Raw genomic sequence first — 14459 nt, forward strand, 5'->3', positions numbered from 1 at the left:
GTCATCGACAGAACAACAACTCCACTGTCCACATTTCCCATCCCACCAGGACTGAAGCTAGGACTTTACCAAATGCTGGCCTAGCACTTTATCACTGGACTACATCCCAGCCCAACAGCTTCTCTTCCTTCACTCACAGAATTAAGCCAAAATGAATCTCTCGAAGTTACCAATTCTCTTTAAGCTTCTTATAGTCTGTATCTCTATGTATTAAATTTGGTCAAGTCTGTTTTGTAGGCAATCAAACTTAAAACGTAAAGAAAGATCAAATACCAGGGCCATTTGCGGACTGCGGAGGGAGACAATTAGGCCCCATAGGAGGAGATTCCCACCCAGATACCAGCACCATGCACAGGCCTCTGCTGGTATGGGGACAGCCAGACCCACGCCTCTCTCCATGAGTCAGCACCATTTGCAAACTGCACAGGGAGAGAATCAGGCCCCATGGGAGGAGATGGAAACCAGCGCCACGCAAGGCGGCCTGCCGGCCTGCGTGCAAACGGCCACACTCAAACCTCCCTCCTCAAACCTCCCTCCATGAGTCACCCTACAGGGAGGAGATCCCAGCCCGGAAAACAGTACCATGAGAGGGCCAATGCTGTCCTGGGGACAGCCAGACCCAAGCCTCTCTCTGTGAGTCAGCGCCATTTGTGGTCTGTGGAGGAAAAGAATCAGGCCCTATGGGAAGAGATCCCTGCCCGGAAACCATATCATTTTCATTGTTTTGTTGGGTTGGGTTTTTATTTTCTTTTGTTTTGTTTATGTTAACTCTGATGGTATGAGCAGCTATTTAAAAGATAGCAAGACGTTATGGAAGCCATTATGTATGTACTACTGGCTTGTTTTGATTTTCTTTATTGCATTCATTGTTTTGTTTTTATTGTTTCTGTTCTATTGTGTTCTATTCGATTTTTAATATGTCCAAAGGTAGTAACTGCAGCTATTTTGAAGACAACAAAGGCACTGTGGTAACTATTGTTGATTTCATAAGGTTTGGAAGTCCTGTATCACTCATTCTGGTTTATTTTGACTGACTTTATTCTGTTTTGTTTTCCTTAGTTTTATCCTCTTAAAAAAAAAAAGATCAAATACTGGAGTCTCAGACAGCTAAATACACAACCATGTATACATCAGCACTATTCATAACAACTAATGGATAGAAGCACTCAAATATTCATCAGCAACTGAACGGATAAATAAAATGGGTATATATGTATAATGGGATATACAATATTCACCCTTCAAAGGAAGGAAATCTTGTCACATGCTACAACACAGATGACCCTGAGGACATTGTGATTAAGTAAAATAGGTCAGTCACAATATGACAAATACTGTATAAGTTCACTTATATGAAGTATTGAAAGCACTCAAATTCACAGAAACAGAAAGTAGAATGGTGATTAGTAGGAGCTAGAAGGGGGAGTGATTTAATGGGTATGTTTCAGGTTTGTAAAATGAAAAAATTCCACAGATGTGTTCCACAACAATGTGAATATACTTAATATGCTAGTGAACATTTCAGATGGTTGGAATAGTAAATTTTGGTTTTCATCATAACAACAAAACAAAACACAAGAAGATACAGAAAAGTTAAGTGTGGGGTATCCTGACTACCAGTGTCTCTGACTGCCTGCCCAATTCTAGATTTATATCTCTGACTTCAAGCCGGAACACAGACTTGCTGGGCTGGCCTCATCCTACAAACCCAAGGAAGGTGCTAGTTTTACATTAGGTTAAACCCAGCACCAAAACCTACTAAGTATGACCTTTAGATTAATCCTCCAAAATATGAGTGGAACATCCTACTCTTGACTTTATTATTTCATCATTTGCTCCCTTCTCTTTTCTACCTGACACAATACAGGTAACTATCACCTTGAGACTGTTAAAGAGAAACAGTAACTTTCAGTAGAAAGCCACTCTGAATAAAGGTCATTATGAAAAGGCCAAGCCATGTTAAACAACTGAAAAGCCCTCATGTAAACAAACACCATCTATGCATACATCCAGAACATGAATTAGTTTTTTACCCTTGAAGCCAATGAGCATTTATCACAGAGAAAAGTTATTTCATTGGTTACTTGTTTATAGTCTATCTCAGCAGCTAATGATCCTGTCTGTCTAGTGTACCCCTGGATTCAGAGAATCCAGCACAGCAACCGCACATGCAAAGTAAGTCTTCTGATGAATGACTAAATAAATTAACCTTATTTATCAGAGAGTGTTTAGGCCACTACACCTAAGCAATTACAATATTCACTCACATCCATAAGGAACCCAAGTCTGCTCTGCCAGGACGCTCATAACATATTTGCTAAAATGATACTGAATGGGACATTCCTCACTTAAGGCCATGCTATATTCTGAAAACACCCCAGTTCTTGGGGCTGGGATTTAGCTCAGTGGTATAAGCGCCGGCCTTGCAAGCAGGCAGTCGTGAGTTCGATCCCTGGTACCGATAAAAAAACGGAAAAAAAATCCCAGTTCTAATCTGCCTCATCTTCCGCTACCCTCTCATACATACACGATAGTCCTGCCCACTACTCCCAACACAGAAACCCAGCACTCTGAAATGCTAGCTGTTCCTGTAAATATAAGGCCCTCCCCTTCGCGCCTCTGCAGTTGATGAGACAGTCATGTACCACCAGTGCCTCAAGTCAGTAGGAATGTGTTAAAAGTTTTCCTAATTCAACCATAGAGAAACAAGAACTATGTCTTCTGTATTTTCATAGCACTTTACCTTTTACTGCTTTAGGACTCATTATCATGCCTGAATCGGTAAGTATTTAATAAATACTTATAGACTAAATGACTATGGTTACAAATACTAGACTTTAAGCTCCTCAAGAGACAGGGTTTGATTCTTCTAAGTCAGTGGTCCTCAACAAGGGATGACTTTATCCCTAAGGAACATTTGCCAGTATCTGGGGACATTTTTGGTTGTCCCGACTGGGGGAAGGTTGCATCTAGTAAATGTAAGTCAGGAATGCAAGTAAACATCCTACAATGCACAGGTAGTTCTTCACAATGAATTATCTGGCTCAGAATGTCAAAAGTGTTTTTTTTGAGAAACCGATCAAAGCTTATCTATTAACACATGAAAGAGTACCAAGATCATAACAAATTTGATTTGAATAAACTGTCCAATAGTTTTTACCAAGTTTTAGAAATATGCCAGGGCCACTAAATCAGGCCTAAAAATGAGCTACAGATACTTTGGGAAGGTGAAATCTGTCTTTCTCCATTCCTTGTAAGATAATGCTTCACATTAAACTATCCCCAAGTGAAGTCTTTGTAGCTACCTCATCTAAGGTAAATTCCATTTTTCATTTTCCCATGTAAGGGTCAGGAATGCATTAAGCTTCTGCATGTGTACTGAAGTTAAAAATGTTTTAGACTGAAGTTTTTGTTAACTGTCTTTAGAAGTTTCACATTCTTTCTTACCACTGTTAAATTCCGGATTTCTTCCATGACACGAGGCCAGAAGGACTGGAGGCTCTGCTGGGCATCACTGCTGCTAGCACCACCAAACCCTCCTTCTGTGGACATTTCAGCAACTAAAAACACATTAGAAATGATAAAGTCAGACTTTATCTTCAGGTAATATTCTTCATGATTGTTTTCACCAAATCTGTTCAATTTTTTAGTCTGGTAAGCTATATACTTGGGCTAAAAGACTTCTAGCAGATTTAAATCTTAGCAAAAACATTTGGTGGAGTTTTTTCTTCAGTCAGCTTACTTCACAAAGACTATCAAAGAGCCCCAACTAGAAAATTAAAAGTTGCTACAAAATCAAACTGAAATCTTGATATGGACCAAGAGTTTTAACTTCTTACTGGTGGCAGGGAAAGGACCTTGTTGCTCTAGTCCGTCATTTTTAATGACAATCTCTTCAAAGTTTTACAATTTCTCCATGGTTTCTTATACTCTGTCATACCTACAGCAAATGTATTAAGGATCCCCAGAGGTTAACCCTGAAAAGTAAATCTAAAAATTTTATTTATTTATTTTTTAATTTTTTTTTTTTTATTGGTACCAGGGATCGAACTCACGACTGCCTGCTTGCAAGGCAGGTGCTTATGCCGCTGAGCTAAATCCCCAGCCCCTAAAAACTTTATTTTAAATAGAACCACTTTTTTCTTTTGTTTTAGACAATGTGGTCACATTTTTGTGGAGCTATTACTGATGATTATTATTTTTTCTAATCCCCAACAAATCTGTCTCAATGTACATAAAAGTGAAAGAATAGGCCAGTAATTGAATAAGTGGCATGAAGGCTATGAACTGAAGCTTTTCCAATTCTTTCCTAACCTGGTATAAAGTCAAGAAAGAACACAGCTTAACAGCAACAAGAAGCTTTAAAGATAGTTTCAAAAATGGAGAATTAAAATGACAAAGAGACTCAGAATCTCATTTGGTCAAGGACTTCATGATGGAGTAAGAACAATGAATATAGATTTCCCATATGATCTATAACTAAATACTATAATGACGTAAAGATTCATAGAAGTAAAAAAATTCCAGATGATTTTAATGCTTACCTGACAAATAGTTAAATCCAATATATAATATAAGTAAGTATAAAGAACAAGAAACCCAGTGATCTCCTGAAAACTTCTATTTTGGAGAATTATTTTTAAAAGTTTAACATGTCAGTGACAGGACACTAACAGCTACGAAAATCACTCTGAGTGATTAGAAGAAGAGCAACAAAGCCAAGTGTCATATGACCAAATGTGTAACTTTCCAGGGCCCATGGTCCCTGATCAAGTGCAATAAGACCAATAATGTAGGTTTAGCTGTCCAGGATGGTCGACTCACTCTTAAATCTGCCTGGAATTCTCCCAGAGAGCTGATTTTTTCCCTTTTTCCTTCCAAAAAAAATGGTGAGAGGAAAGAAACGGAAGGAAAACAGGAATATAATCTTCAAAGCAGATTTCTCTCTAGTGTAATGACATTAGTGGATGATGATGTAATGGGAAAAGGTTTGGAGCCAATTTCTGCTGCTGGCGGTCTATAAACAGCTCTCTACACATCAACAGGACCCACTCTTAACTACTGGGCAATGCAACCTTAAGTTTCTTTAAAGAGTTAAAGGGGATGCCGAATCACAGTTGGAAAACACTAGATAAAATCCTGAGTCCTAAATAATCCACGACGATCCCCACAACTCAGTTTCCATGATATTTTCACTTATCACACACACATGCCTACATACTACTTTAGATATAGCAGAACAAAAAAATCAAGGTTAACCTAGAGAGAATTTTGGTAATCTACTTTCATTAACAGTCTCCAATGAGGTATTCATAACAACGAAGAAAGTGACAATTTATTTTTCTAAACAGGCAAAAAATAATCTTTCTGGAAATGAAAATAATTATCAAAAAACCCCCCAGAGAAACTAACATTTTATTCCAAGAATCTGTGCGTAGGCATGATCTTACCTGCCTCGCAAATTGCTACACAGTCGAAGGAGGAAGCTGCATGGTCGCCAAAGACCTAACACTAGCTAATGCCAGGTTTGGTTGAAGAAGTTTGGTAACAAATTTTAGCTGTCCTTTGCTTTCTCCCCCTAAACATATTATAAAGGTACACAATTCAGCCATGCCTGTAATCACAGTACTCGGGAGGCTGAGGCAGGAGGATAATGGTTTAGACCAGGTTGAGCTAAACTGCAAGTTGTAGACCAGCCTGGATTCTATATCACATACACACATACACAAAGCACTTTTATAACCATCAGTGCTTTCAAATTGTGAAGGGCACTGACTATGATTACATGATCAGTCCCCCAAGCATCTGGGTAATCAATAGATCATGAATCTTCACCTGGCTCAAAGCCATACACTGCTGTAGTGGGAGTTGTGAAACAAAAGTTATCAAATAGTTCTATAACTGAAAGCATATTAAAAGTTTGGTTTTGGGGCCAAGGAGGTGGCTCAATGTTAGAGCATTTGTCTGCCTGTCCAAGACCCTGGGTTCAATCCCCAGCATAGGGAGGGGCAGGAATATTAAGCTTTTAATTTGAGAAGCCTGTTTGCATTAGAGAATTACAAAGGAGCCAGGCATTGTAGCACAAGCCTGTAATCCCAGCAGTCTGGGAGGCTGACAGGAGAAATGCCAGGCCTGGGCAACTCAGACTATTTCAGAACAGGTTCAGTGCAAAGAACTTAGGTCAGTGGTAGCAAATTTTTGGCATGCATCCACCCTGAAGCGGGCTATTTGCATCACTGAAAGCTCTAAAAGGTTCCCCATCACTGCCTTAGGTTCAGTAACCAGTACTAGAAAAAAATTACAAATGGATAATAGCAAAAAATACAAGTCAGTAATAATGTATCATATGTAGTTTACAACAGCACAGGTTTTAGGACCAAAAAAAGACATCAGAAGACATCAGGCCCATCTTTCTTTTCAACTTTTACAAGACTCACACCTCCTTTTTAATCTGTGTCCCACCTTCACAGCTCTACCTTAAGTGGTCATCCAGCTTAAATTTGAGTTCCTGTCGCTTCGGTTAGGGAAACTGGCTTACTGGTAAAGCATTCTTTTCCATCTTTGGACAGTTATGAATGTTCTTTACATTAAAGTTAAATTTATAAGCAATGTTTGTTTCATCTGAGCTTTGGATTTGGGTCCAGCCTTTATGATTTTTCCATCTAGCAGGTATTTATATATTCTTGATTTCAAAAGACAAAGGACACTCTCCCTATTTGTGACAACAGATCCTCTCAAAGAAAAAGAGAGTAAGTTTTAGAGCATTTCTTCTAGTATCTTTGTAGAGATATGATCAATAATACCTGTTAGAAAGACATTAAGTTCTTACTGTACTTTTATTCAAAAGGTTTTCTCTCCAGCAGATCCATTCATTGCATGGAGCTTTACAAATTAAGATGAGCTCTCAAGTAATACATTTTGTGAAAAATAAATTAGTGTTCTCAATATTTTCTCACCAAGTCATGATTTAACAGTAAGGTAATAAAGCCTAAATGTAAGCACAAACTAATTTTGCTGGCCAAACACCCCAACAAGTTAAAAAATATGAACAACTTTAAATTACCGCTCTATGTCATTAAAGGCCTCTGAACTGATACTGCACCACAGAAGCAGCCCATTTATAACAACATATCGGGTTCATCTGGATGATAAGAGAAAGCATGCACTTAAATGTTAAAAGAGATTTTACTCCGGGACTCTTTATTCGAATCATCTTAAGTCAGTATCTGTATCACTAGGTACAGCTATTTATATAAGGTTGACAAAGACAAAACTGTTTCATGACCAACATTATCTTAGCTCATTCTTATGAAAAATGCAATATAGAACTTCCCTGATTTAATTCATTATTAATTTATTATTCATATTCATTAATTACTTTATAAATAGCTGAATAAGACTGGCTGTTTAACTGTTTAATAAAAACTCAAGGATGAGCTGAACTATTTAATGATTCTATTAAAAATAATCTTAACTCTCAGTACTTATTCATATATTGTACCTGGTTTTAATTTGTTTTTAAAGTTAATGTATCTTTTTAATAAGTTTGCTTTTCAAAGCTAGAAAGCAAAGAGTCAAAGTCCTTCACGAAGAAGTTGTTTCTCTGATGTTAATTTAACTGTAGTCTCTCTAAAGTTTTCTCTAAAGAACTTCATCTGGAAATTGTCCCTTCTTTTGACCATTCAGTGTCCTAGATCTGCAGCTCTCTTTCTGCCCTCACACATTTCCTAGTGTGATCATTAACTAGGTATTCACTTTATTTATTTCCTCTCCTGTTCTATAAACTCCTTAAGGATCTGAGTTCAAATCATCTCTGGATCCCTCACAGAATCTAGCACAGAGTCTGATAGCTACTCCCGAGTGAAGGCAAGTCGGTGGATATGATACCTGAGGAAAAGGCAGTTTAGAAAGCATGACCCTGAAAAACACTTGCCGGGACTGCTAAACAACCAAAGGAAATCGTTACACAAGTATTCTAGGACCCTTGGAATAAACAGACTCTTTCTGAGCCTTTAAAGCAAGGAGGTACAGTCAGAAATCTGCCTGAAGGTGACTTACTGAAGTAACCCTGATAAAAGGGAAGACAGCAAGAAAGATAATCCCCCTATACACACACACACACACACACACACACACAGATGATCTATCAATCGATCGATGCTGGAAACTGCAATGCAAACTAAAAGTCAGGAAACACTGGTAACTTTTGAAAGTCAGGACCTCTTCAAAAAGGTAACCAGGATGGATGAGCAAAGTTTGAAAGACTAATGACAATTGGTTAAGCGTAGGGGGGAGGCAAACCCCTCTGTCTGACCATTCACTAGCAAGAGTAAGAAAAAAAAACAGAAAATCACAGACCAAGTAAGATATTTCAATCAGACAACTTGAGAGCAGGCAACCTAGTTATCACTCTTAATACATTCTAATCAGATACTATTTTTCATTCTTGAAGAAAGAAAGAAAAAGAGACCTAGGCATCCAAAATCAGAGTGCTTCTGTTTTAAAATTCTTCTGACAAGGCACCATGCTCACCAAATCTTTCCTTTGTGATATATCTGTGCATGAAACAAGATGTATCAAAATTAACAACCTCATAAATTATAAAGAAATTTAAGACTTTACTGCAAAATTTAACCTGGTTCCCAAAACTCTCCGTACCTTAGATTTTAGTTTTCTATTCCTTTGAGTATCTCAATCTCTATGCCAAAGTCTCTATTGATAATGTCTAAACCAGTTGTTTGAATTAACCAACCAAATATGTAAAGATGTTTTGGGGAGATAATACCATAAACCTTAATACCACCATACCTATTAAAGGAAAAATGACACAGACCATTCTTAAAATAAAGTTCAATCCTAGACCAACATAGCTTTCTACTAAGTATGAGAGCTGATTCATCCTGGGTTCTCAAATTTTATCTAAAAATCATCTTTTTACTGTTAAATGCAAACTAATCTCAGCCCAGGACTGTTTCTGTTGCTGTTTTAGATATTCTTACAAACTGCAAAGAAAAATCAAAACTAAATTTGAGGACTGAAACTTTTGAAAAAATTCTAAAAACAATTTGGTTCTCATGCTTATGAATGAGATCTTACGATCTATGTTATCATCACTTACAATGGCTAGAAGACATTTCAAGCCTTGAGTTCTCCATAATAAAACCAATTTCAAATGGACAACTCAAGAGAAATAAAACACTGCCCTGGAAATTAGAAGACCTATATTTATACAGCTGCTAGCTACTGCTAACTAGCTGGTCACCTTGCAACAGTCATTCCACTAAATCACTTCAGAAACAATGTATCCTGAATACATGGCAGAGGGCTCTCTGGTGCTTTAGTAGGAAAGCCCACACACTTTCTGTCTGAGAATGCAATCCATGAAAGAAGACAAGCGAAAGCACAGTGACCAGAGAGAACAGGGTTCAACAGTGTCTCATTAAACTCATTTAAACTGGGGCTGGGGATTTAGCTCAGCGGCATAAACGCTTGCCTTGCAAGCAGGCAGTCGTGAGGTCGATCCCTGGTACCGATAAAAACAAAAAAGACAAAAAAGACCAAAAAAAAAAAAAAAAAAAAAAAACTCATTTAAACTCTTCTTATGAAAGCATTACATCTAAATTACCTTTTTAAACTCGAGTCTAAACCCTCACATAGGTGAGTATCTGCTAGTCACCGTTACTGGCAGACTATTACATAGTCCACACTATAAGAATGAACACTGTAGTTTAACTTTCCCTAATTCTGATTAAAGCCAAGTTCACTGTGTGGGCTTAACTGTCTTTTGGTTCACAAGACTAAGCAGCTTTGCAAAGTGCCTAATTAATAACTATACTTCCAAAAGACAATGAGCTGGAACTAACTGGCTGTACATTGTTCTCCTTAAAGATCTGCCCACAGGACATATTTTCACCTGGCAACAGAGCCAATTCTTCAAATGTTTCTGGTGATTTACTAAATTGTAATCTCTGAAAAGGGCCACATAATACAATTGTGATACAATGAGGGAAAAAGTGAAGGCTAATACTATACAGAAGTGACACAATGAGAAAAAAATTAAGGCACTGCAAGTGCTATCAACAACAAAAAAATACAAGGACGAGAACTGAACATTTTAAAACTCACTTCTGTGAAACAGAAAATGTTATGTATGAAGCTGAATGTAGTGGTAGATACCTGTAATCCGAATTCCTCAGGAAGCTAAAGCAGGCGGGTGCCAAGTTTAAGGCTAGGCAACTCAGCAAGACTGTCCCAAAAATAAACTAAGAACTGAGTGGTTCTATGAAGCTCAGTGGTAGAGTGCTTGCTGAGCATGCCCAATGGCCTGGGGTCAATCTCCCAGGGAAGGGAAGAGAAAAGGGGAAGGGAGAATGTGTATCATATATCACATACTTTCTTTCTCATTCCTTTATGAATGCTCAACCCTGAACCATCTCTGCATATATGACAGCAACATAACACTGTCAATATTCTGTAAGATAGAGTAGAAAGGCCAAATATTCAATGAGGTATTCTCAAGGATGAGTCCCAAAGCTACACACCACAATGTAAATGTGGCCAGGGTGTGTTTTGTAAATAACGTTTCCTCAAAGACAGCAGCAACCCTCAGTTTACGTTGTCAAAAATACTTTTTTTCTGGTACCAGGGATTGAACTCACTACCTCATACTTGCCAGGTAGACGCTTATGCCGCTGAGCTAAACCCCAGTTTACATTGTTACAACATAAACTATATGAACTGTAAAACCTAAAACATGATCTAGGGCTTTAAAGAAAAAGGGTCAGATAATATTTAGAACCTGTATTTACTTATGGGGAAAAAATGCCAGAGATTGAAAAGCATGCCTGGACCACAAAACTACCATATACTGTGGCTCCTTGGCCTCCCTCACCTGGTTCAGTCCCACAAAAATAGGTAAACCTTAACTTCACTGGCCTTCTAGCCTAAGGAGTGTGATACATTTTTGCAGGAAAAATGGAGAGTAACTGGTTTTTCAGGCTCTGAGACTGAAAGGTAATTCCGATATGAGCTAGAGATAAAAATTAGGGCCTGTGGCCTAAGTTGTTTCCTAGAACAAAGAGCCATTTTGCTTCATGAGACCCATGTGAGATTTACAAATACCTTCTTGCCCAGTTTCTGGCAGGGTGCTGTGTTTGGGTGTTCTGGAGAAACGAGAAGTGTGATTCTGAAGTATGTTTCAAAGATGAAACTTGAAAATTTACAAACTATTTGTCACGTAAATTACCTTCAACTGGTCTTCACTTAGCACAGTGATAAAGCTGGCAATATCACTTGAACTTACAAGTAAGACTGAGGGCCAGGTACCCTCACTCACTCGCAGTGGAGTCAGCAGTATAAAACCACTAAACTTCTGTTCTGTATTTAGTCAGCTTGTTCATTCTCACTTCCTGTACTGTTTTAGGTATGTGTATATTCAAACTGTTCCAAAGGATGAGCAGTCACAACTTGGATCACTGACTCAAATCTTTAAGCTCAAAAGGTTATTTTTATTCACTCGCTCCCAACATTTCTGTGGCAAGCAAAGAGATGCTGATGGCACTATCTCCTATCATGTAAGCATCTTCCTCTCATTTCTCCACTGTCTCTCTCTCTATGCTCTGTCACTCTTTTCAATTATCCTTTCCCTTCACATGTCTCTAGGCACAGCAATACCTATCAATAATCAGTTGTGAACAGTGGGGGGCAGTAACGTACAAGGTAAAATAAAGAAGCTACAGTTTTGGACCTGGGGTTTTGTACTCTGGTTAATTTGCTACCTGTTATGATCTTGGACAAATCAGTGAACTCCTTAGGGTCGTTAGTCACCAGTGGCAACATATAACATATTAGAAGGTCTCAAAAGTAACACCACACACACAAAACCACTGTGCTTCCTACAAGTGGCAGATGGTATTATATCACTGTTCAGAACTGGACAAGACACCTTTTCTGGACATGAACAGTCCCAGTGCAGGAGTAAGCCAAAGGACAGCTTCTTTTAGGTATTATATTAAATGATCTGTCTAGTGAGCTTTTTCTCTCATTTAGATTAGTTTTTACTGTTTCCTTTAAAAGCCCTCTTAGCAGGACGTGGTGGCACACACTTACAATCTCAACACTCAGAAGGCTGATGCAGGAGGATCACACAAGTTCGAGGCCAGTCTGAACTACATAGTGAGACCCTGTCTCAAACCCCACTCCACTCCCCCACCCAAAATAACAAAAACAAATTTTCAGGTAAATGGAAATATATGTTTAAATATAGATCGTCCCATCTTTTATAAGTGTAAAATAATTTCAAAAGCTGTCAGCCACTATATTTATAATAAATGTTGTAGTTTCAAATAATTAAAATACTAAAGCTCAAAATGACTAAGAATGATACAAATCTAAACCCCTGGGAATGTTAATGATCAGTAGATACATAGGTTTTCCCTGCAGACTAACCTAAAAACATTTAAATTCTTAGAACATGCCTCTGTCTGTAAACAAGAAGTACAGGGCTGTTTTGTCTTGTGAAGGGAGCTGAAACCTGGGAGTGTAGGGCAGCTCCCTATCTTACCTGGTCCTATTTCCCGCCCTCCCCCACCAAAAAAAAGATTTTCTTCTCTAAAGAGAGCTCTGGCTAGTTCCATCAAAGGAAACATATTCTGGAAAGCATGAACTTTTGAGACTATCTCATGGATTACAACCAGTGTCTACAGGGTTTAAGGGAATACCATTAGCAAAAAGCTTGCCTTTATGGTAAAAACTGAAAATTAAATACATACTTATATTCACTAATTTGTAACTTAATTTTTTTCCCCAAGAAATCATTCCAGCATACAATCAAATCTATTTCTATTACTAGCATTTTCAGACTGGTTTGCGTGGCATATTATTATTATTATTATTATTGCATATTATTAAGCCTAAAATTTCCACATTCTTATTCTCTCCCCAGTCCTTACAACTGTCCTTTGTTTCTGGCACACTCTTAACACAAATATGCCTTAAACATGGTAGGGATTCAACACACATGTATTGAATGATCAAACACAAATAGCTCAAGAACTACCTTAAGAATTCAAGTATCACTGGTCCCATTTGAGTCTTTTTGAAATTTTTACACAGGGCCATTCCTTTAGTGCTTGTGTTGTATAATAATCTTGCAATAATCCAATGTAAGAGTCAAAGGGTGACGATGGAGAGAAACCTGTTCTACTTTAGAAAATGAAACATAAATGTGGACAATTACTTAATCATACGCTTCATTGGAAAATAGAAGATTTGCTGGATAATCAGTCTAAAAACTGTGGGAAGGCAGAGAAATCTCAATTAAAAACTTGAGGGTGTTGTAAAAATATCAATATGAGATTAGCTGTATTGATTTGGCTGTATAGAGTCTGCTGACTCACAAAACACTGAAATCTACTCTCTGCTTAGTCTTTTATCATTGATTTAAATGCTTGGCGTGTGTGTGGGGGGTGAAATTTGAGAGGGAAAAACCGACAGAAAAGCACAGATCCTCTCAACCAACCAAACCCTAAATCTTCCACTTCCATGTAGACAGCTGTCAGCAATTGAAAATGTCAAGACCACTTCAAGAGTACAAAGCAACTGAGATGACTGTTCTATTCCTTAACATACTTGACAACTGCACATAGTTTACTTGTTTTAAAGTACCTTAACGTTGTCTCATTTTTTTCCCCTCACAAACACATAAGACATCATAGGGACAAATCTCATCTGACAGATACTTCATGCAGATAAACTGAAGAACTTGGCTAAGGCCATAGGACAAGCATATGCCAGAGTTTGAAATAGAATCCATGTTCCCTGATTCTCAATTCTGTGTTCTTATACTTAATGTTCCCCTTCTACTTTAGAACTGCCAGCTCAACAGAGGATCAAAAACTCAAGAACCTATAAATCTGTCAAACTTTAATTTTCCTGATCATTCTCCTTAAAAAAAAAAAAAAAAAAAAAAAAAAAAAAAAAAAAAAAAAAAGATACTCCAAAATTCCCAGATGCCAGATTCTTACGCATTTCAAGTAAGCTTTCAATTTCCAAGCTTGTTAAATTTCAGTTTACTCTAAGTAGTGGGATTGTATCATGGTTCCCAACCAATAAAGGAGAGAAAAGCTGTGCAGGGTCAGTTCACTTTCCAGGGGCCTGGTGAACTTTCACTGTAGTTCTGATCAGTCTTAGACCAATCCCCTTGTTGGAGAAGTTTCCATAGCTGACACTTAGAGGAGGAATCAATCATCTGGCTAAATTCTATGCAGTGTTTCAAAATTATAGTTTCTGCTATATCATGAACACAGTGACAATGTTATTTTAATTACCCAGTCATCATTCCAAGACACCAGAATTCCTTTGTCTTAACTATCTCACTTGGGGTAAAACAAGGGCTATAAATCACAACTACGAAATTTTAAAGTAACAATACCACGACTCATCTAAAAGTACTAATCCAT

At 37.8% G+C, this 14459-nt stretch overlaps 1 protein-coding gene across 5 annotated transcripts in view; it reads right to left on the reverse strand.

Annotated features, from left to right (window-relative positions):
• Nfyc (nuclear transcription factor Y subunit gamma) overlaps positions 1-14459 on the reverse strand; it is a 62971-nt gene that overhangs the window by 25881 nt on the left and 22631 nt on the right. For all 5 annotated transcript variants that reach the window (XM_003461616.5, XM_063236219.1, XM_004999754.4 and 2 more), the window contains exon 2: positions 3448-3560. In XM_003461616.5, coding sequence (XP_003461664.1) covers positions 3448-3552 — 105 coding nt within the window. In that variant the 5' untranslated portion in view covers positions 3553-3560. The remainder of the gene's footprint in view (positions 1-3447; positions 3561-14459) is intronic.

The sequence above is a fragment of the Cavia porcellus genome, unplaced genomic scaffold, assembly GCF_034190915.1.
Source record: "Cavia porcellus strain 051 isolate PalLab524CR breed Dunkin Hartley unplaced genomic scaffold, mCavPor4.1 scaffold_25, whole genome shotgun sequence".
Taxonomy (NCBI): Eukaryota; Metazoa; Chordata; class Mammalia; order Rodentia; family Caviidae; genus Cavia; species Cavia porcellus.